At 44.9% G+C, this 23054-nt stretch overlaps 1 protein-coding gene across 2 annotated transcripts in view; it reads right to left on the bottom strand.

Moving 5' to 3' along the window:
• FER1L6 (fer-1 like family member 6) overlaps nt 1–23054 on the bottom strand; it is a 114092-nt gene that overhangs the window by 68992 nt on the left and 22046 nt on the right. For both annotated transcript variants that reach the window (XM_081204298.1, XM_081204297.1), the window contains exons 2-12: nt 20814–20896; nt 18234–18363; nt 15982–16036; nt 15753–15884; nt 15328–15390; nt 13900–13978; nt 10652–10808; nt 9888–10074; nt 6829–7021; nt 5608–5957; nt 4361–4469 (exon numbers count right to left, since the gene is read on the bottom strand). In XM_081204298.1, the coding sequence (XP_081060424.1) occupies nt 4361–4469; nt 5608–5957; nt 6829–7021; nt 9888–10074; nt 10652–10808; nt 13900–13978; nt 15328–15390; nt 15753–15884; nt 15982–16036; nt 18234–18363; nt 20814–20896 (1538 nt within the window). The remainder of the gene's footprint in view (nt 1–4360; nt 4470–5607; nt 5958–6828; nt 7022–9887; nt 10075–10651; nt 10809–13899; nt 13979–15327; nt 15391–15752; nt 15885–15981; nt 16037–18233; nt 18364–20813; nt 20897–23054) is intronic.

Below are 23054 nucleotides of genomic sequence, written 5' to 3'. Positions count from 1 at the left end.
CTCTCAATTTGTACTGTTTAGCTCCAACTTGTATACCTTTAACCAACTGGTCCCTTCTAACCATATTCAACAAAACCTCCAGGACCGATATAAAAAGCAATGGGGAAATTGGGCAGCCTTGTCGTGTCCCTTTTTCTATCTTAAATTCTTCCGTCACTACATTATTTACAATTAGTTTAGCCTTTTGTTCTGAATAAATTGCACTTATACCGTTTTCAAAGCCTTGGCCTACCCCCATCCCCTGTAGGTTCTTCTTCCTAAAACTCCAAGAAATATTATCAAAGGCTTTCTCCGCATCCACAAATATCAAAACTGCTTTAGTATTTATGTTCACTTCTAGTTTTTCCAAAATATCAATTATATTCTTCTAATTGTCAGACAAATGTCTTCCCGGGAGAAAGCCCGCTTGGTCTTTATGAATCTCTTCCATCAACACTTTTTTCAATCTCTTGGCTAAAATGTCTGCAAAGATTTTGTAATCCACATTAAGTAGTGATATAGGGCGGTAGTTCTTAAGCTGAGTCTTTTCAGTCTCTGTTTTCGGTATAAGTGTAATGTACACCTCTTTCCACGACTCCGGTGCCCTTTTCCCTTCCAATATTTCATTGCAGACTTCCTTTAAAGGCTGGTTGTTGTTTAGTCATTTAGTCATGTCCGACTCTTTGTGACCCCATGGACCAGAGCACGCCAGGCACTCCTGTCTTCCACTGCCTCCCACAGTTTGGTCAAACTCATGCTGGTAGCTTCGAGAACACTGTCCAACCATCTCATCCTCTGTTGTCCCCTTCTTCTTGTGCCAACATCTTTCCCAACATCAGGGTCTTTTCCAGGGAGTCTTCTCTTCTCATGAGGTGGCCAAAGTCTTGGAGCTTCAGCTTCAGGATCTGTCCTTCTAGTGAGCACTCAGGGCTGATTTCCTTAAGAATGGATATGTTTGATCTTCTTGCAGTCCATGGGACTCTCAAGAGTCTCCTCCAGCACCTTAATTCAAAAGCATCAATTCTTCGGCGATCAGCCTTCTTTATGGTCCAGATCTCACTTCCATACAGCACTACTGGGAAAACCATAGCCTTATAGTGGTGCAAAAGCTAATAAAATCACTATTAGAGGGCAGATATCATGACATCCCAGTTGAACAGAGATGATGCCTGTGCAACTCTGATGAGATTAAAACCATTGGACATGTTCTTCTATACTGCCTGTTGTATTGCGATACCCAAAGAGAGCTAATTCAACCACTACTAAGGAAATTACGGTACCTGGCCGCTCAGGAAACCTATGTTAAATATCTGCTTGCCGACAACAATCTGAATATCACCAGGCCTGTAGAGAAATTCGGTTTTATGGCAATGGGACAAGACAGGCTGCGATGACAATGATGGCTGATGAATGAGCACTGAATTTAAACTTTGGAACACAGATTTTACTTGAAGGAGTGATATTTGTAATGTAATAAGTTTATAGGAAATTTCTAATTACGTCCACCTCTTGATATGGATGAAGCGTATGTTTCTGTTGCTAATTTTGCTGTCTGGTCTTTGACAGCAATAAAGATGGATTGATTGAATAAAGTAACCTGCTGAAAGTTGAGCAGATTTTTTGGTTTGCCTATTGTGCTACAGTTTGAGAACAACCTGATCTAGGAGGAAAACCAGGATATCAGAGCGCGTTTGATGTTCCTACTTTCCTATTTATGACTGAGAAATGGCACCTGCAATTTAAAAAAATGCAAAACCTTTTCTGACTAGGAAGTGTATTTGATTTCTCTTCAGGGTTCTGACTTGCAAAAGAGAGTGAGACAAAGGCAATATGCTTTGTAACACATTGCATGCTCACAGTCTTCATATACTATTTCTAAAAAAAGAGCAAAATGAAATAATTCCCTGAGAAATGTCACTTATGCTGTTTAATTTTTTAAAATCTTCCTCAGAATTCCCAGATACGCCTCACCAGAGAAGGCACTTCCAAATTCACCCCAGCAGAGTACATTAGCAACCTAGTTTCCTGGGATAGCTCAGTCAACAGAGCATAAAACTCTTAATCTGAAGGTCATGGGTTCGAGTCCCTGCATTGCAGGGGGTCAGACTAGATAAACCTTAGGATACCTTCCAACTCTACAATTCTATGATTCCTAACATGTGCCAAATATTGAGGATGCCTCCAGGCTGTCATTATTTTGCAGGAGGGATTCAAAAGTGTGCCACAAAATTTAGGTTTGCGTATTTACAGTGCATCAAAGTACTCTGTTATCCCTGCACAACAAATCCGCTTTTTAAAAGAATCAGACATCTTTGCAGTTAGGAAAGTGACAAGGAAATGCATTGAAAAGTGTGGAACGAATGGATGTTTAACAGAAAGGTGTATAAACACGATGCAAGCAAATTAGGGCAAGTACTCAATGTCGTATAATCTGCCTGCAAACAAATGGGAATAACTGATCAGTAAAGACTGGATACAATCTAAGCTCCATGTAAGCTTTGTGCAAGCAAAGCAGGAGGAAAGCTCAATAAATAGGTCATCTGGGAGGAGCCCTTTGAAATGTCCCTAGAAATGACATCATTTTTTGTTTTCTCAAAATTCCCGTAGAGATTTCACTTGAACAGGGTCCTCTAAGTTCACTTTGAATTTTGCTACTGGAATAATATAGTGGCAAGTCTACCTTTGATGTTGGAGAACATGAATTTAAACTAATAGCTGTAGGAGAGCTTTTATCCGTCCATTATGACTGGGATACAAAAATCAGCAAGGCAAAGTTGCTGAGTTATTTGACTGTTGTGTATTCAGTGGTCTGTGTTTGCCTGAGCTTGAATCTGGACTAAGGATTCTGAGCTCCTCTGATCTGATTCGATACATGATGTCCAATCACAGAACATTTCAAGATTTGGGCCTCTGCCATTGGCCCTTGAACTCTGAGTCGTGATTTAGACAGCCAATCACATTGGGAGTGGGAGTGGCCCAGGCTTTCAGGAATGTATATAAGCAGTCGCTTTGCCCCTGTTTCCCAGTTATGGAGTTCAATACAGGTTCTTGCTGTTATCGCTGTGTTGTGACTTGTGGGAACCCACCTACACTTCAATGACCCTCTTGCTCACAGAATTTAGTACACCCATCTGTATTTTCCACCACTGAAGATCCAACATCCTTATTCTGCTTCGTGGCAATACTGGCCCAGAGCTTGAAAGAGGAGAAGCTGAGCTGATGTGGTGCCAGTTTACACCAGATCCTCTAAATAATAATAATAATAATAATAATAATAATAATAATAATAATAATAATAATTTTCCCCTGGCCCACAAGCGCAGTCAGATAAAGCAGTTTGATAGCAACATCAGCTTGTAGATTCTCAACCATATCACCACCACCTCCTGTTTTTTTGTATGCCACTTTCCCACAAAACTGTGGCCAAAGTGGTTTACAACATATCAAGTGAACAATTTAAGCATAACAATTCAAATATATATGTATGTATGCATGTATATGTAAATATGTATATAATAAAAAGGTAAAGGACCCATGACAGTTAAGTCCAGTCACAGACGACTCTGGGGTTGCGGCGCTCATCTCGCTTTACTGGCCGAGGGAGCCGGCATTTGTCCGCAGACAGTTTTTCCGGGTCATGTGGCCACCATGACTAAGTCACTTCTGGCACACAGAAACGCCGTTTACCTTCCCGCCGGCGCAGCACCTATTTATCCATTTGCACTTTGACGTGCTTTCAAACTGCTAGGTTGGCAGGAGCTGGGACCGAACAACGGGAGCTCATCCTGTCGTGGGGATTTGAACCACCGACCTTTTGAGCAGCAAGCCCTAGTCTCAGTGGTTTAGACCACAGCGCCACCCGTGTCCCCATGTATATAATAAACAATTATAAATAATAATATCAATAAATACATACCCAGAAAATCAACCCATACAAGTTTTGAATCAAACACTACAAATAAATAAAGCAATCTAAAACTTAGCAGCTTAAAACTAAACAGGAGAGAGAATAATACCTGACACAGAAATAAAGGAGTAGAAATAACAACATCCACACACACCAGATAATGCATCTATTTCCAGTCGTTTGGATCCAAAACTCAGCCATCCAAACAGTGTGGACACTCTCCACTCTGGCTTTCATCCAGAAGGACCTTATGACCACTATTATCATGGGCTCTCATTCCACAAAGAAGATCGTAGCTTTCCTCCTACATTCTCCCTCAAATCAGCAGACATTCATCCAGCCTGGAGGTCATAAACCAAGTTTTTTTGGGAGGGGAGGACCCTTGGCTTTGTGGTGACTTTATAGCCCTTTCTCCAAATTAAAGATAAGGGTAACAGTGGAGAATCACACAAGGAACACCCCACACACACTTACCAACAGACACCTCAAAGCTTATTGGTTTATCTCCAACCTTCCTATCGATCATCGTAGCTTCAAAAAAGGCCCCAAAGAGAAGGAATTCCTCAAACTGCTCCTCATGGATCTGGTAGCAGGTTAAAAGAGAGAGAGAGAGAGAGAGAGAGAGAGAGAGAGAGAGAGAGAAGTGGGCAGAAAAAAGAACAAATTTGATTTATTGCACATACAGCTCTCTGTGAGGGCAAGCATTGGCTCAAATAAAGAGGAACTTAGAAGAGCTGTATCTTGCGTCATGTCAAATTTCTGAGCAGGTTTAATCTGATGCTGTCTTGAATCGACCGCCCACTCTGATGGCTGAATTTGTGTTAACCATAAGAAAACGCCTATCAAAGGTAACTTCTGGCCGGTTCAGATTGTGGCTGTCAGCTTTTGCCATTCACTACCTTGCACAACATGTCCTCGACCAGAGGGCTCTGGCCTTTTAAGAAATAATGCACTCTGGGAATTTGTGTTTCGTGTGAATGCTGTGAACTGTGAAAGATCCTCTGACTCTTTATAGGGTCAGCAAACTTTTTCAGCAGGGGGCAGTCCACTGTCCCTCAGACCTTGTGGGGGGCTGGACTATATTTTTTTGGCGGGGGAAATATGATGCAAGAGCACCATGAGCCCCAGTGGCTGCTTACCTGTGTCTTGCGAGCGGCAGGGGCTGGCGGTGGCGGCCGGACAATGAGCGGCACATGAAAGGACTCCGGAGATGGGCTGCTTAAAATGGCGGCCACTCAAGCGCTGCTGCTGCTGGCCCCAACAAAGCCCAGCCCCCTTCCTCCTCTAGGCAGGGTGGGGAGAAGCCAGGAGGAGGGAGGGAGGAGGCGCCGCCACCGTGTGAGGGAGAGGAAAAGAACGCATGCACACTGGTGATCCACGCGGCGATTCCCGGACCATCCATTGGCTGGATCCAGAAGGCAATTGGGCCTGATCTGGCCCACAGGCCTTAGTTTGCCTCCCCATGCTTTATAGAGCTACACAGGCCAGGGATCTGTGGGGTGAGGAAGACGCTGTGGTTTCTAAACCAGACAGGCCATAAGCAAGGTAGGGAACCCATAGTTCTACAGATGATGTGGACTACCATAATCCCAAGTCCTTGGCCATGCTGGCTGGGACCGATGGGAGTTAGCGTCCCATAACATATGGAGGGCCACAGCCTATGGGCCAACCTTGTAAATGAGATCCACTTTTCAAATTGAGCATCTTTTAAGAAAATTTACCTCAGGCAGTACATCAAAAGGCTCCACCTCCACATCTGTTGAGTTTGTTTTATCCGAAGGGGAAGGTTTTCCATCTTCAGCTCCTTTGTCTTTGTCTTTTCCCGATCCTTTTGAGCCTTTGGAGTCTTTGTCCTTGGAAGGTAGCTTTATTTCCTTGATCATCTTTGAAAACTTTGATTCGTGGGCTCCCCCAGAGAGGATCTCCACTGCGAGCTCGATCAAGAGACGTCCCCTGAAAGAGACACCTTCGCCATAACCTTCATTGAGCTCTTGGTGGTCGTCCATCAGGCTGTGGTTCCTGGGGGAACCGTAAAGATTGATCCAAGCAGGCCCAAAGGTAGGCAAGAACCCTGAAGAAGACATATATGCAACAAACGTCAAAGGAATGTCAAAGGAACGTCAAAGGCAGGGATCTGTATACCAGCTGCTCAAAGAGGCAAATTCCTGCACTTACTCACTATTAAAATTACACACGGAGATCTAATTCTTCTTCAATAGTTGGCGTCAAATGCGCCCCAATAGTGTCAAAAAGAATAATAAAACATTTATGCAAGGTTTTTTGTTTTGTTTTTTACAACTCAATGTTCCAGAGATTCCTCAAACAAAATGTGATTTGGTATTATTATTATTATTATTATTATTTATTAGAGTTTATAAAGAGAAATGAAAAACTTTTTTTATTTGGTTCAAACTAAAACATTAATCCAGAGGCAAAAAAGAGAAAGAGAAGAGGGGAGAGAGGGAGGATGAGATAAAGAAAAAGAAATAGAAAAGTAATTAAAAGAAAGAAACAGAGAGAGAAAGTTAAGAAGCTGTACGTAAACATTATTCACTTCATCCACACCAGTGTAACACCCAATAAAGCCACTTTCTATAAACGATTTATCTTCAACCCTCAAATCCAAATGTCATTATTCCACAAAATGTGATTTGTATTGCCACGTGCTGTTACAAGCCCTACATCCTAACTTTGGTGAAAACAGGATGTGTTTATTCTGCAAACCACCTCCCGAGACAATGAAATGATATAAATAAGAGTTGGCCTTCAGAAGCTGGCTCTTTCTGAAAGGCTTTACTGCCCTTCCAAAGATGCTCAGACTTGGGTTCTGCTCAGCCTAAAGGGCAAGAGAGAGAGAGAGGACCAGAAATGCCTCTATAACACAGACATTTTAAACAGTCCAGAGTTGCCCTTTTAAAACCAATCTATGCATAGTTCTTCACCTTTATCTCCATCCTGTTCATTCGAGATCTTCTTCAAGTCTATGAAGTGGGTGGCTAAGGCTACGTCATTCATGCTCCCTTCATCCCACACCTGGATTTTGACCCTTCGGCAGAGAGGGGGGAACATCTCCTTGAAGACGACCTGCTCGTGCCACACGGGATCGGCGCAATTCTTCTGCACCGTAGTTCGACCCTAAAATGAAAAGTTGTAGGTTAGTTGCGGGATCGACAGGGTTAATGCACACAAAATCACCTTCAGACATTACTGTGGGGAAGCACTATTCTTCTGTTCCTGTGCATGTTAGTGCTAAGGATTGCAGAATTGGAGTGATTCTCACATGCTGGTGGTGTCTGCTTGCATAGCTATTATCACGCAATCACCTTACCCCCAAATGTGCCCCCTCGACCACTTCAGTCAGTGGAACTGGCACTGCTACAAGTGCCACATGACACCCATTTTGCATTTGTGAGAGCTCTGTCTTGTGATGTGGCAGCGCCTGTACAGTACTCTGCAATGGCCTGCCTGTTGACATTAAAGGTAAAGGTACCCCTGACCATTGAGGGACGAGGGTGGCACTGTGGGTTAAACCACCGAGCCTAGGGCTTGCCGATCAGAAGCTCGCGGTTCGAATCCCCGTGACAGGGTGAGCTCCCGTTGCTCACTCCCTGCTCCTGCCAACCTAGCAGTTTGAAAGCACGTCAAAGTGCAAGTAGATAAATAGGTACCACTCCGGCGGGAAGATAAACGGCGTTTCCGTGCGCTGCTCTGGTTCGCCAGAAGCGGCTTAGTCATGCTGGCAACGTGACCCGGAAGCTCCCTCGGCCAATAAAGTGTGATGAGTGCCGCAACCCCAGAGTTGGTCATGACTGGACCTAATGGTCAGGGGTCCCCCAGGAACCACACCCTGATGGACGACCACCAAGAGCTCAATGAAGGTTACAGCGAAGGTGTCTCTTTCAGGGGACTTTACCCCTGATCATTAGGTCCAGTCACGGACAACTCTGGGGTTGCAGCGCTCATCTCGCTCTATAGGCCGAGGGAGCCGACATTTGTCCGCAGACAGCTTCCGGGTCATGTGGCCAGCACGACTAAGCCACTTCTGGTGCAATCAGAGTAGTGCACGGAAATGCCGTTTACCTCCCTGGCAGTGTCAGCTTCGCCTTTGAGCCAGTGCCAACGATTGGGCTCACCCTCTTCAGCCCCGACTGGGCCAGGCGAGCTGGGAAAGCACTTCCAGAGACCTTCCACTGCAGGGAGCAGGTCTAAGTGCTGTGGACTCACAACTTAGAGCTGTGAGACCAAACTCAGTTCCAAAAGTCAGCGGAGCACAGCAGAGCATGAACCACACAAACGAAAGCTCTGAAGTATAACTTCTTTTATTCTCTACAGCTACTGCATAAACTAACTAAAGACTAATGGGAGATGCTGGACTACATGAGTGTTACAGCTGCTTGAGCAGTCACCTTATCTATATACAGATAACACTCAGACTCCCAGAGGCTGGAGTGGGAGAAGCGATGAGCAAAATCCGCCCTCTCCTTTCTGAAACATTGTCAGCAGATTCTTGCAATGGGAGGGGTGAAACATCCGCAGCTGAAGCGGTACCTATTTATCTACTTGCACTTGACATGCTTTCAAACTGCTAGGTGGGCAGGAGCTGGGACCGGACAAGGGGAGCTCGATAATAATGTCGCGGGGATTCAAACCGCCAACTTTCTGATCGGCAAACCCTAGGCTCTGTGGTTTAGACCACAGCGCCACCCACGTCCCTCTGTGGACATTAGGCAAGCACTTTTGTTGCTACTCTATTCAGCACCCGCTAAAAGCATGGGCTGCCTGCTTGAAGCAATGAAGAGGGGACAACCAAGCATTTGTCTTGACAGAATGCATGTTTCTTGTGCAAGCTGTGAAGAACGGGAGGGCAGCGGTGGAGGGGTTTTTTGCCATGGGTGAAGAGCCTGTTGCAAAAGAGAAGGTGGGTAAAGAACCATCTGGGTGGAAATGGCACAGAAGCAGAGGCTGGCCAAGCATTTTTTCAAAGAAACCTTCAGAGCAGTTTGACAGTGGAACAGATTGTCTAGGGGAATGATGAGCTCTCCTTCGCTGGAGGTGTTTTAAGCAGAGGATGGGCAGCCATCTGTCAGGGTTGCTGTAGTTGCAAGATTCCTGGATGAGATGACCTTCAAGATCCCTTCCAACTCTGACATTCCATGTTCCCATTATTAAATTACTTGATGGGTGCATAACTCCTGGCCTGGGGTGTCTCCAGGTTGTCAGTATTCTGCATGATGGATTCAAGGTCATACTGAATCCTAAGGTTTGCCTATGTAAGGGGATCAAAATGCTCTTAGCACAACAAATCCACCTTTGGTCTTCAGTGCACAATGCTAGCAAAATACATTTTGGTGTCATAAAACTGATTGCCAGCTAAGTGTACTGATGTCATACCAATGTCATATACTGTACCATGCAAACACAATAAAAACAAAAGGGATTAACTATTGCAAGGAATCCCAATCCAATCTGGATTATGTTCCAGCCCTCTTTGTTACAAACTCTGATTGGTTGGTGTTGGTGTTGACCTTTAAAGTCCTAAACGGCTTTAAGGAACATCTCCATGCCCGTCGTTCAGCTTGGACACTGAGTTCTGAGGGACTTCTGGTGGTTCCCTCACTGTGAGAAGTGAAGATACAGGGAACCAGGCAGGGAAGTTACAGGGAACACTCCCCTCTCCCCACCCATCAGATGTCAAACAGATAAACAACGACATAACTTTTAGAAGACATCTGAAAGCAATCCTGTATTGGGAGGTTCTTGATGTTTGATGTTTTCCGTTTTTATTATGTTGGAAGCTGCCCAGGGTGGCTAGGGCAACCTAGTGAGATGGGTGGGTTATAAGTATATGATGATGATGATGATGATGATGATGATGTTTTATACCACTTTAATGGTTACAGCATCTGCCAAAGAATCCTGACAGCTGTTGCCTGGTGACAAGGCAACTAATCAACCAACCAACACGAAAAGGTTGCATTTGTGATCACGTTGACCCACTTACCATTAGACCTGCAAATGTGACCACCACAAATGGATCCACAAGGTCCTTGCTGTCGCCCATGAAGGCTTTTGTTACATTGGCCATGATGCTTGAGTTCATTTTGGGAAGCCCTTCAGCTTTGTAGATTCTCACGTAAAATCTGGCCCAAGGCCTTTCTGATGGAAATCCTTTGGGAATCAAGAGGTTCCTGCAGAAAATGAAAAAAGACCAGTTCTCTGAAGAAAGCTAAGTGATTTTTTTTTTAAAGAAATGTTTGCTCAGACTTAGGAACAAAGTAGACAAGATACTGTTCATGCAATAAGTAATTATGTAGATTTATTAATTTAAAAAAGCAAGTATAGAAGGGGCTGATCCAGATCAGGACTCTGGGAGTGGAGAAGGAAGGCTTTGCCATTCCCATCCCCATTGTAGTTCTGATCCTAATGAGGTGCATGCCTGCTAATTACCTTTTAAAAGTCACTTATGCAATTGCTAATTTCATTTTAATTCCAATCATACACTTCCATTCTGCAAAAGCACCCAAGGTGGTTTACATTTAAAAACCACAGTTGCCAGGGTCCCCCAGGGAGAAAGAATGACCGTAGCCAGTTCATGTTTGGCATATAAATAACTCCCCTGCGGCATGGAGGGTTTGCCTCTTTTGCCCAGGACTAAGTAAGATACCAGTCGAGAGAAGCCATTCCACAGGCTTTTGCATTGCAACTGCCATCTATATATGTCAGAGTCAGAACGCCGGCAAGATCGTAATTAAATTGTGGCCGTACTTCTCTATCTGTTCTTCTGCATCACTTGCTTTCTGAGTGGCTTGCAGCGTGTCTCCTTTCCCTGCGACGCTGATGTCGCACTTCAGATATCCTTTGGTTCCTGTCCTTATGTCCGCAGGGTCTGTGAGGACAGCCCACTTGTCACAAAACTGATGACCTGGAAATGAAACATACAAGCATGAATGGTCCACAGGAGAGCTTCTGAAATCATTGTCTCTTGGGGAAGGGGTAGGGGGAGACATGTGCATTAGCCGCCAGCAAATCACCAGCAATAACTATTCTTTCCGCTCCGTGAACAAAATTGGCAACACTCTGGAAAGTAAATGTATTTCATTTACCGTATTTTTCTCTCTATAGGACGCACTTTTTCCCTCCTAAAAAGCAAGGGAAAATGTGTGTGCGTCCTATGGAGCGAATGCAGGGGGAGGCAGGCGGAAAAAGCTCGGTGCGACTCTTGTGGGCTTTTCCCCAGGAGGGAGAAGGGACTGACTGGCCACGTCAGTCCCTTCTCCCTCCTTGTAGAAAAGCCCGCAGGAGCCGCGCAGCCTTTAAAGAGCGCACCGCTCTTGGGGGCTTTTCCCCAAGGAGGGAGAAGGGACTGACTGGCCAAGTCAGTCCCTTCTCCCTCCTGTGGGCTTTTGTGGGAGATGGGGGAATTCCCCCACCTCCCGCAAAAGCAGGGAGAAGGTCTGGGAGAAGCACACAGGCTGCGTGCAGCCTGTCCACTGCTCCCAGAGCTGGGGAGGGGGAAATCATATTTTTTTCCTTGATTTCCCCCTCTGAAAACTAGGTGCGCCCTATGGTCAGGTGCGCCCTATAGAGCGAAAAATATGGTATTCAAATGTTCTTAACCTGCCTGTCAAGGTTCTGTTTTGCTTTTGGGTTTTTTCAAACAAAACCCTTTCATTGTGACTTCTTGGCAGCACATCAAATGAGCAAATGAAGAATAAACCCTTATTGAGACCCATCAGGTACTGGTGAAGCACAAGTTTTTGGAAAGGCCATAGCTTAGTGGTAGAGAATCTGCTTTGCATGCAGAAGGTTCAAACGCCATCTTCTTCAGAAGCTGTGGTGCCCTCCATGGTGGAGTGTCAGGGATTGGCTGGATGAGGAACAGTGGTGGGAGCCCCCCGTCCAAGAGCCCCCCCCAAGGAGGGCACAGAAGATGATGACTTAGATCAGGGGTCCCCAAGCTAAGGCCCACGGGCCAGATAAGGCCCGAGGGACTCATTTGTCCAGCCTGCAGCGACCCCCACTGCCAACTGGCACTGCCTGCTCTTACTGGCCTACTTCCGGGTTGGAGGAGCACTGGAAATAGCTTGTGCACATGTGCAAGCGTTATCTGGGCATGCTCAAGCGTTATTTCCGGTGCATATCCGGGTCGGAGGAGGCCTGTGCACATGCACACAAGCTATTTCCGGTGCTCCTCCGACCCGGAAGTGCGCCGGAAATAGCGTGTGTGCACGCATATGGGCACGCGCTCCCCTGCCCTCTGGTCTGCTGTGCAATCGGTGCTGGAGACACCGGCCCGAGGCGCGGTAAGTTTGCTGACCCCTGACTTAGATCCTGGACCCTGGTGATGGGACACTAAAGAGCAGTCTGGGGAAAGGACGAGCTGGGAGGTGCTAGAAGCAGGGGGTTTGAGTGGTCAAGAGGGGTCAAGAGAAGGAGGGTTAGAGGCTGAGAGTCACAATGTGAGCGCAGACTCAGAAAGAGAGGCGTCAGAGGTTGGTCCTGATACACAGCAGCAGAACAGTCCCAGTCCTGGTGGCTCGCCTCCCCCTCTGACTCCCCAATCGAGGAGAGTCCTGGGCATTGCGGAGCAATGGGCCAAACAGGCCCAGAGGACTCCCACCCACCCTTCAACACAGCCTTCATCTGCTTGGGAGGAATCCAGAGTCAAAGGCTGGCAGAGGGGGAAGTGGTCGTTTTCAGCAACGTCACAGCTGGATTAAGAGGAACCAGAGGACTCTGCTGTGTTGTTATTTTCCATTAATGAAAAGCACATTCCGTGCCTCCCATCCTTTCCTGCCCTGTGGATGAACTGGGCTCGCTTGACAGCCCCTTGACATGGAGATAGGCATATCAACAACAAGAAGAGACCAGTAATGGTCAGCAAAGAGGGGCAGATGTACGCTGCATGCCTATTGGCTATGTAGTTGCTGTCACTTACCAGGAGGAAGGGGGGGGGCATCGTCCCTGTGCAGGTGCGCCAGCATAAGCATTTTGCTGGCTCAACCAATACACCTGGACAGCACCAATATCCCTGCTGCATCTCTCTCCTGTAAGTGGCAGTGACTCCACCGCTGGGAGGTCAGGTGTGCGGTGGCTCCCCCTTCCTGCCAACCACTAATGGAAGAGACACCTATTGGCTAGGCTCCTTCAACAGGTATGTGTCCATGAATCATCCAAAGACTGATACAGTGGTACCTCAGGTTACAGACGCTTCAGGTTACAGACTCCGCTAACCCAGAAATAGTACCTCGGGTTAAGAACGTTGCTTCAGGATGAGAACAGAAATTGCGCAGCAGTGGCACAGCGGCAGCAGCAGGAGGCCCCATTAGCTAAAGTGGTGCCTCAGGTTAAGAACAGTTTCAGGTTAAGAACGGACCTCTGGAACGAAATAAGTTTTTAACCTGAGGTACCACTGTATACTGAATTATTTGGAATTTCTAACACTGGAGAGCCCCACAGCAAAGTTTTTACATAGTCTAAATTTTTTAAAAAATTGTCCAGTAGCACCTTAGAGACCAACTAAGTTTGTTCTGAGTATTTTTTTTCTTTATTTCAACTACGTCAGACCAACACAGCTACCTACCTCAATCTTACATAGTCTGTTTGCCATGAGCATGGGTAGGCAACCTCAGGCCCGGGGGCCGGATCCAACCCAATCGCCTTCTAAATCTGGACCGCAGACTGTCCAGGAATCAATGTGTTTTTACATGAGTAGAATGTGTCCTTTTAATTAAAATGCATCTCTGGGTTATTTGTGGGGCATAGGAATTTGTTCATTTTCTCTCTCCAAAATATAGTCTGGCCCCCCACAAGGTCTGGGGGACAGTGGACCGGCCTCCTGCTGAAAAGGTTTGATGACCCCTGGCCATGAGCAACCTGTAGTCCAATTTTTGGTTCCTTCCCCCCATGGGAAACCATATGCTCAGAGATTCTGTGAATCAGCCTTGAGCTACAACTGGAAACAAGATCACTGATTAACAAAAGAAGGGCCAGATTGAAACTGCGTATCTTACCTGGCTCATTGTAGACGGTCCCCAGATCTACTTTAAAGGAGCCGATCAATATGCTCCCTATCAGCTTGTTATGCATAACCTGTTGGTGGAAGATGCATGAAGGATTATATGCTTGGTACATGAAGCATTTACAGAACAGAGATCAAATATTATTCATGTCGATAATGGAAGGAGCCTAGCATTTTTAATACTAGGCAGTGAAAACCTTGTATGCTGTAACTAATTTCTGGCTCCGGTTCTTTGCCATACTCTAGCACAGAGTTTCTCAAACTTGAGTCTCCAGCTGTTTTGGGACTACAATTCCCATCATCCCTGACCACTGGTCCTGCTAGCTAGGGATGATGGGAGTTGTAGTCCAACAACAGCTGGAGACCCAGGTTTGGGAAACCCTGCTGTAGCATGACCAAGAAAGGGTGCAATTCAACCCACCTCACCCTGTCCCTCTTCCCACATTGAACGTAAGAATGGCACAATGGGTCAGTGCATCTGGCTGTTAACCAGGGACAGCTGTGGGCAGGGGGTGGGCTAGATGACCCTCAGGGTCCCTTCCAACTCTACATTTCTGTGATCAGAAGAGCCTGCTAATCAAGCTAATGGCCCATCTAGACCAGAGTCATTTTCTTATAGTGGGAAACCCACAAGAAGGACCAGGAGCAGAAGAGTACTCTCTGTTCTTGTGACTTCCAGCAACTGGTATTCAGAAGCATTGCTAACCCTGACTAATGCATATATATATATATATATATATATATATATATATATATATATAATCACAAATTTGATTTGAAGATGAATAAAGATTTCTGCCAAGCATTCTGCAATTTGTTCCCGCGGAGTGCCTATTTGTCTCATTCTTTCTATTTTATTCCATTGACACATTTGATTTGCAAAGCAATACAGCACGGTAACTAAAATGAATATTTGATTATCACCACAGTGAGTGTTATTATCCAGGCAGCAAGTTAATGTGTCCTCTCAGTACCCCACTCCCTTGCAGCAATCAAGAATCAGATCCTCAACCAAGACAAATCCCCGAGTCTCAGCAAAGGAGACCTGGTTTTTACATTAGCTGAGAATCTGACATACTTCCTTATAGTCTGAGTTCTGCTGAGTTTTACAGCCTGGCCTTAAGTGCTGTGTTAAGGGTGCCATGCAAAATGCAGGAACCAAGAAGCAGAAAAGAGACTTAATAGATGATTGCAATTATTGTTTACCTACAAGATGAAAAGGCAATATTAAAAATGCATGAGCAAAACAATCCGTATAAAAATGGTCAAAACAGTTTTCTGTTTGTCCAACTACAAGTCTCCCCTCTCTTTTATATAATTGAGAAATCTGATCTCATCACTTCTTTGGTCATCGTTCTCCACACTTCCTGGTTCAGAAAAACTAATTAGTTTCTGGCCAACTAAAGTTGTATATACTCACCGAGATCTTGATAATTTTGTCAAAGAGATGTACTTGGGGTCCAATAAAGTCAAACACAAAATACTGTGGGAAGAAAAAAAAGCACAGAATTTCAAGTTAATATATATTACATCTCTCTCACGCACACAGAATTCTCAGCCACTCTCAAATTATGGTCCTTGGGATTCTTTATGGAAGACCATAAAGCAGGGGCAGAGTTGGCTTTGACTTTATTTATTCATTTACAGACACAAAACCAAGCCAGTTCTTGGCACATTAGGGTGGCCAAGGTGGTGCCCTCTACATGTTTTTGAACTTCAGCTTCCATCAGCCCCATCCAACATGGCCGGTGCTCAGGGATGATGGCAACTGGGAGTTCAACCGCATCCAGAAGGCACTGCAATGACTAACCCCCAGAGTACTGTGTGATAGAGAAAAGTGCATACTTCATTGTAAAACGGTGAATTGGTTCCTTCTTTGACGGTTGTCTGCTTCTTTTCATCGCCAATTTCAATAATCACCACGGGATCTATGTTCTCACCAACGAGTTGGCGGGCTTCAATGATGGTTATGGCAATCTGTGAGGATGAAATGAAGCATATGCTTGTAGCTTCCTACTGAGGGAGGCTTCAATTGTTTGTTATAGGAATGGACAACCTCCCTGCCCCAATTTACCTGATAATTCTGTGATTTCACCTCGCCTTCATGGACCTTTGACTCCACCTTCGCTCTGTTTCCATTTCAGAACACAAGGACATGCGTCAGTCTTTAAGATGTTGTGCCTTTTCCATCTTTTAACAACTAGAATGTGATTCAGCCTAGCACCTATACCGTTATGAGTTATTGTTAAAGGCAGCGATAGAGAAGGATTTAATCTGGAAATCCCCTCTATACAAGATTGGATCCAAAAGCTGACAGAATATGCCAAATTAGATGGTCTATCAGAAAAAATAAAGAATAAATCAAAACAGGAATTTGTTTCAAAATGGGAAAGAATATTTGAAAAATAAATATAGTAGTTTAAATTCTGTTGCAGCATTCTAGAAACTTCAGTAATAGTTGCAAGGTACATATAAGAAATTAGATATATTAAGAAAAAGTTTAATTATGATAAAAGTGTTTATTGGCAATAAGTAATATGAAATGGAAATATGGAATAGACGGGAGGTTGGGTCTTTAGTGTTAAGACCAATATATGTTTTATTGTTTGTTAAGAAAATTGTGTGTCTATGGTTATTCCTGCATGTAATTTGGTATTTGTGTTTTTTCTTTTTTCTTGCTATATCAATAAAAAAAATAAAAAAATTAAAAGCGAGAGAGAGAAGGATTTCATCTGGTTTGCATTTTTAAGCTAAATTGCATCTCCCAGATTAATATACAGATTGGGACACCGTTATCAATTAGATTTTGCATTTATATGAATTCCGTGGTACAGAGCTCAACTAAAAGAAATGCACCAAAATGCCTAGATTGGGGTTTCCCAATCTTGGGTCTACAGCTCTTATTAAACTACAACTCTCATCATCCATAGCTAGCAGGGCCAGCGGCCAAGAACGGTGGGAATTGTAGTCCAAAAACAACTGGAGACCCAAACCCTGGCCTAGGTAGATCATTGGTGACCCCTACAAACTAGTGTGAAAATTGAGGTCATGACGTTAGAAAAACAGAAATGCAACATTTCGTAAGTGACCCTCAGAACCAGCTACTGATGGCAGGCCACAGCTCACCCACTTGCTCAGAACAGTCAGCAAGCTTGACAGACAACCCAGAATCTTGGACAGAAACCAAGGATTGTCAGCTGGCCTGGTCTACCCTATCTTTCTTAAGAAGCTTCCTTGCTGGTCCAGCTGATCTCCCTACAATAAAACTCTATGGTTGGTGGTGTGCTGATCTCCCTGCTGTAAAACTCTATGGTTGGTGGTGTGCTGAATCTTGGCTGACAGGGATTATTACCATATGTGGAATATCACCTACATGAAAGGGATGGAGAGAGATTTGATTGAGTTTGCATTTAAAGACAAATCTATCTAGTTTTCTAAAAACATGTTCCAAAACAAAACACAGCCATTCCTTGAAATCTGAATTTTGCAATGCAGTTCTCCTGCCAAGTCATGTGTACAAAAATGCATATACTTGGGTAAAATGTGCATAGAAACAAGTGATATTAGGGAGAATTGCTTTGCAACAATGTGCACAATAGACATTGCATTTAAAAATGTGTGTGTTAGGAGAAATTTGCAGTAAGATTCTGGTGAGTTTTCACAAGGACTTTTAAAAAACAAAGAAATCACAAACTGATATGGAAATGTGGAGTACTGAATTTGAGACCTGAAGAAAAATGAGGAACAGAAAAAGAAATGGACAGATTCAACCACTCCTCTTTGGGATTTTGGGGTTAGCTCAACAAAAAAAGGAAATATTAGGCATGTACAGGGGCCTGTTTGCTTGCTACCCAGATGGTTTTATTTCTTCACTTTATACTGTCAGAGAAACATCGCTCCATTTACTCTGCAGCTTTAGCTATAAAACAGATTTTGAAGACTGGTCCAATTTCCACTGGAGTCAGCAGCTGCCCTTATTCTGACAACAGCGAAGTCTACATCCAAGACCATTGATCTCTTTGTTTCTATGAAAGGCTGTGACAATTACTGCCCATTCTCCATGCCATGTTTGTTGACAGGGCCTACTCCTGGTTCTCCTCCCATCATTCTCTCCTACCCCAAACTTCCATCTAGTGACAGTTCTGTCTCGTGGCGACAACATTTTGCTGACAAGGACATCCCATCAGACTATGTATAAGTACAATGACCAAGAGATAAGCTATTTGAGCACACTGGCGTTCTGTCATTGACCATGTCAACAGCAGCAGTGCCTTCCTCAAGGGCAGAGGGACTGGGCGGCCATTTTGTGACCCTGCAGCACAATACCTCTTCTGGGGAGGCCCTGAGGCACCAAAGCTACTGGTGGAGGCTGAGTCGTCATACATATTCTCGCCCTCTTCCCCATCTTGACCTGTAAGGAACTCCTGTTGAAGGCTATCGGTGTCATCAGGCTCACCTGGGAAAGAAAGAAAGAAAGAAAGAAAGAAAGAAAGAAAGAAAGAGAGAGAGAGTGATTCACCTGTAAATATAGACTCTGGGGCGGTACCCAACAAAACAGTTCTGCTAGTCCAAGGAGTTTTAGCTGTGCTGCTATGGACTTTCCTACTGCATACCCCATAAATCTGTAAATGGGTTGGGGAAAACCCAGGAACAGATTTAGAGGGTGTGTGGGATGTGCGTAGAAAGAAGAGGGTGAGAAGCTAAAACTTCTTGCGCTAGTACAACTGTTTCATTGGATACAGACTTAGAGATTATAATAATAATAATAATTTATTATTTATACCCCGCCCATCTGGCTGAATTTCCCCAGCCACCCTGGGCGACTCCCAATCAAGTGTTAAAAACAAAACAGCAGTAATATTAAAAAACTTCCCTAAACAGGGCTACCTTCAGATGTCTTTTAAAGATAAGATAGCTGCTTATTTCCTTGACATCTGATGGGAGGGCGTTCCACAGGGCAGGCGCCACTACCAAGAAGGCCCTCTGTCTGGTTCCCTGTAACCTGGCTTCTCACAATGAGGGAACCACCAGAAGGCCCTTGGCGCTGGACCTCAGTGTCCAGGCTGAACGATGGGGGTGGAGACGCTCCTTCAGGTATACAGAACCGAGGCCATTTCAATTTAGTCGCTTGCCAGTAGGGATACACAGCCCCTGCTTGTTGCTGTTCAGATCCCACATTCCTCAGCCAGCCCTTGTGCACCATCACATATCTGTCATCTGCCCTGGAAAAACCCGGACATTCTGTCCCCCCCCCCCCATGAGAGCATGGTGACCATTTTGGGTGGCCTTGCTCTCGTGCAATTTCAGGTCAAGATCTTGCCCCAAAAAAACATTTTTTGAAGGGGTCCACAATCTTGTGTGGCACACCAAAACACATATTTTTGGGTACCATGCCCGAAAAACTGCCTTGTCCAGGTCTGCAATCTCGCACAGGTCATGTGTCTGTCTTGCATGGGATTTCAGACCCGGAAGATGGTGTCGTGGATTTGGGCCTCGCTGTGTTGGAGGGTATGCCATCAATAACAGACCTATGACCTGAAGCTCTGAACATCCAATAGATGCTAGATGTTTTATGAACTTCAGATCGATCCAGACAGCAGTGGCCAATGTGGTGAAACAGGTGGCATCCTGAAACAGGTGTCACGGCTACTTACCAGGATGGGTAGAATGGTGGCAAGGTTGGCGCTCCACAGGGACACCAGCAGAGCCAATTAAGACTTTGTACCGGTGTATTTGTTGGCAAGGTGATGTTTCTGCCACCTTGCCAACAAAGGTCCGTATAGTTAAAGCTATGGTTTTCCCAGTAGCGATGTATGGAAGTGAGAGCTGGACCATAAAGAAGGCTGATCGCCAAAGAATTGATGCTTTTGAATTATGGTGCTTTAGGAGACTCTTTAGAGTCCCATGGACTGCAAGAATATTCCTAAGGAATCCATTCCTAAGGAAATCAGCCCTGAGTGCTCACTGGAAGGACAGATTGTGAAGCTGAGGCTCCAATATTTGGCCACCTCATGAGAAGAGAAGACTCCCTGGAAACGACCCTGATGTTGGGAAAGATTGAGGGCACAAGGAGAAGGGGACAACAGAGGACGAGATGGTTGGACAGTGTTCTCGAAGCTATCAGCATGAGTTTGACCAAACTGCAGGAGGCAGTGGAAGCCTGGCGTGCTCGGTCCATGGGATCACGAAGAGTCGGACAGGACTAAACAACTAAACAACAACAACAACAACAACTGGTGTATTTGCGTAGTCTTGACCTCATGCCATGATCCCCCAGGTTGCAGATGTGGAGAAACGGAGGCTGAGAGGGCTCAGCTTGCCTAGTGAGTTCACAATTGGGGTGTGACTCTGCAGCAGTCCTGATGTGCAGCTCAGTCCCTTAGCAACTACTCTGCATCAGCTCTCATGGCATTTCAGCACGGGGAACGACACCGGCCCCTTGTGCCCTGCAAGGATCCTCCAGACCAGTGGCGTAGCGTGGGGGTGCAGGGGGGGCCGGCCGCACCGGGCGCAACATCTGGGGGGGGCACGCTCGCACTCGCAGCTCTCTGCCCCCTGCTAAAATCCACAGGTTAGGGGGCACAAATTACTTGCCTTGCCCCGGGTGCTGACAACCCATGCTACGCCACTGCTCCAGTCCCTTAGCAACTACTCTGCATCAGCTCTCATGGCATTTCAGCACGGGGAACGACACCGTCCCCTTGTGCCCTGCAAGGATCCTCCAGACACGTCCCGCTGAAAGCACCCTAAGTAGGCAGGGTTCATGTTTCACTAAAGCAAACATCACATTTTATCACTCACTTTATCACTTGTCCCTGAGGCTCAGCTGAAATAACTGCCCTGTGACATCATCTCACACTTGTCCTCCATTCCAACCAGCTCTATTATTGACCTAGTAGGTCTTACCCACTGCTCCTTTGTTTGTTATCGTTAATCCCTTCTCTCCTTTCTTCTTCTTCTTCAGCTTTATTCCAGCAAACAACCCTTTCCTGCAAAACCAAAAAAAAAATAAAAATTAAAAAGAGCAGTCACAGAAACAGGTGGGGCCTGCAACAAAACGTTGGAGTGTGGAGTGGTCCCAGCCAGCCAGCCTCTTTCAAGATACTCCATTGTTTTTCAGGTCCCAGCTCATGAGCTTTGCAATGAGTATGCGATAGAACCACCAACTGAAGTCTCAGAATGTTTGCTTTCCTTCAACCACCTCTGGTCCAGTTAACATCTTGAATGTTTACATTCCCACTATGTGCTCTGACATGAGTAACTAGACCAGGCTATCAGGAAGGTCTCAGACTGTGAACACCTATTCTTGGTGGGAGATATCAATGCCAGAGGTGGAGATGACCATCACACATGGGACAACTGCATAGGCCACTTTGGTATTGGCAGTATGAACGAGAATGAACAAAGGATGCTCGGACTGTCCTCATATCACAACATCACGGACATGTTGTTCTCTACCAAGGCAAAACACTGAGTGTCTTGGAGGCATCCAAGGTTAGGTCACTGGCAGAAATGGAACACCCCATAGGCTCTACTTTTAAGTATGGAGGCCTAGCTGGAAAAAATATGGACACTGTTGGGCCGGAGCTTCTCCAAGATTTGGTGTTTAATATCAAGGTCCATCAAAAAGACCGGCAGAGAGGAACTGAGAGACTATTAAGAGCCTCGGACGTGAGATCTCCAGGCTGATAGTAGATTAAGACTGATGGACATTGTTGGGGGCTGAAACCGGGAAAGGGGGGGTGGAGTTTGGGAATGCAAAGGGTTCATAATTATAATGTATTTCGTTTTTATTTTTTTATTTTTTGTTTGTTATTGCTATGTAAATTGGGAAATTCGTGGAAGGGAATTTTGGTCGACCTTAGAAAAAATGTTTTAAGAATAAGAACTGATGTATAAGTTTGATGCTTAAGTTTGGACAAGGTAAAATTGGATTTTCTTCTTTTTCTTCCTATTTTCTTAAATGAACCAAACTAAATGAAAATAAGGTTATCAAAAACAAATTGAAGGAAGGGCTGAGAAACACTGTAAAATTAATGAATGTTAGAATGATGATGGTTTAGAAGCTAAGTGGTTTACAGCAGTAATGTTTAAGTTAAAAGAAAAGAAAGGTTAAAAAACTAAATGAAATTAAGGGAGAGGACTTGCTGAATAAATAATTTGAAATTGGAATACAGAAAGGGGAGGGAGGAGGAGGTCAGCGAAGTAAGGTATAAGAAAATAAGGGATCGAAATTATACTTGTTTTTTTGTCTGTGTTTTGTTTGTTTTCTTTATATAATTTCTGAAACTTCAATAAATATCTATTAAAAAACAACAACAAGGTTAGGTCACTGGCACCAGCTGGACTTCAGTGTCACCAGGCAATCGCCACTGAACTGTGTTGGTGTCATACGGAGCTACCATAGTGCTGACTTCAACATGGACTACTCCCTGGTGGTGAGCAAGGCCCATCTCCAGCCAAAGAGGACCATAGCACAAAGCAGGAAGTGCAGCTTCTCTTAGAGTCCACCCACCCACCCCAGAGTCTTGTTGGACTTCTGCGAAGCTTGAGATGGACCCAGGCTGCTGATACCTCCTTCCATAGATAGTGCTGTTTTGGCTACAAAGCAATCCACACTTTGAAAATGAGTTTGCTGCTAGTAGATATGATGTCGCTACCAACAAATCTGGCTTCCTCTGTGTGCAGTAACGAACTTGTTTCAGTGGTATTGCACTTGAGCAGGGCAGTCTGTATGTCATAACAGCGCACAAGGACAGGAAAAGTCCCAAATTCCATACTGGGCACAGGATCTGGCTTGCAAAGACACACAGCTGTCTTTGGCCCCATCCATGTCGCACATTTTATGCATATTGAATGCACATGTCTTCCCTGAAAGAATCTTGAGAGGGTGCTGGGAACTATAGCACCATGAAGGGTAAACTATGGTTCCCAGGATTCTTTGTCCTCCCCCCCAAAAAAGTTCTTCAGATGTATAGTGTGGAAGTGACTTTCCTGCTTTGTTTAAATAAATAAAAAAAGTTTGCACTCTTAACTGTATGTTTAACAGTAAATGGGTAATGCCTGAAGCCAGAATATTAACTTCTTGCCTCTTCTCATGAGAAGCAGAAGCAGAACAACTTATACAAACGGAAAGTAATTAGGCAA

The sequence above is a fragment of the Podarcis bocagei genome (assembly GCF_964188305.1).
Source record: "Podarcis bocagei genome assembly, chromosome: 8".
NCBI classification, from domain to species: Eukaryota; Metazoa; Chordata; class Lepidosauria; order Squamata; family Lacertidae; genus Podarcis; species Podarcis bocagei.
Note: the sequence above shows the minus strand (reverse complement) of the source record. Positions and strands in the feature narration are given on the sequence as shown.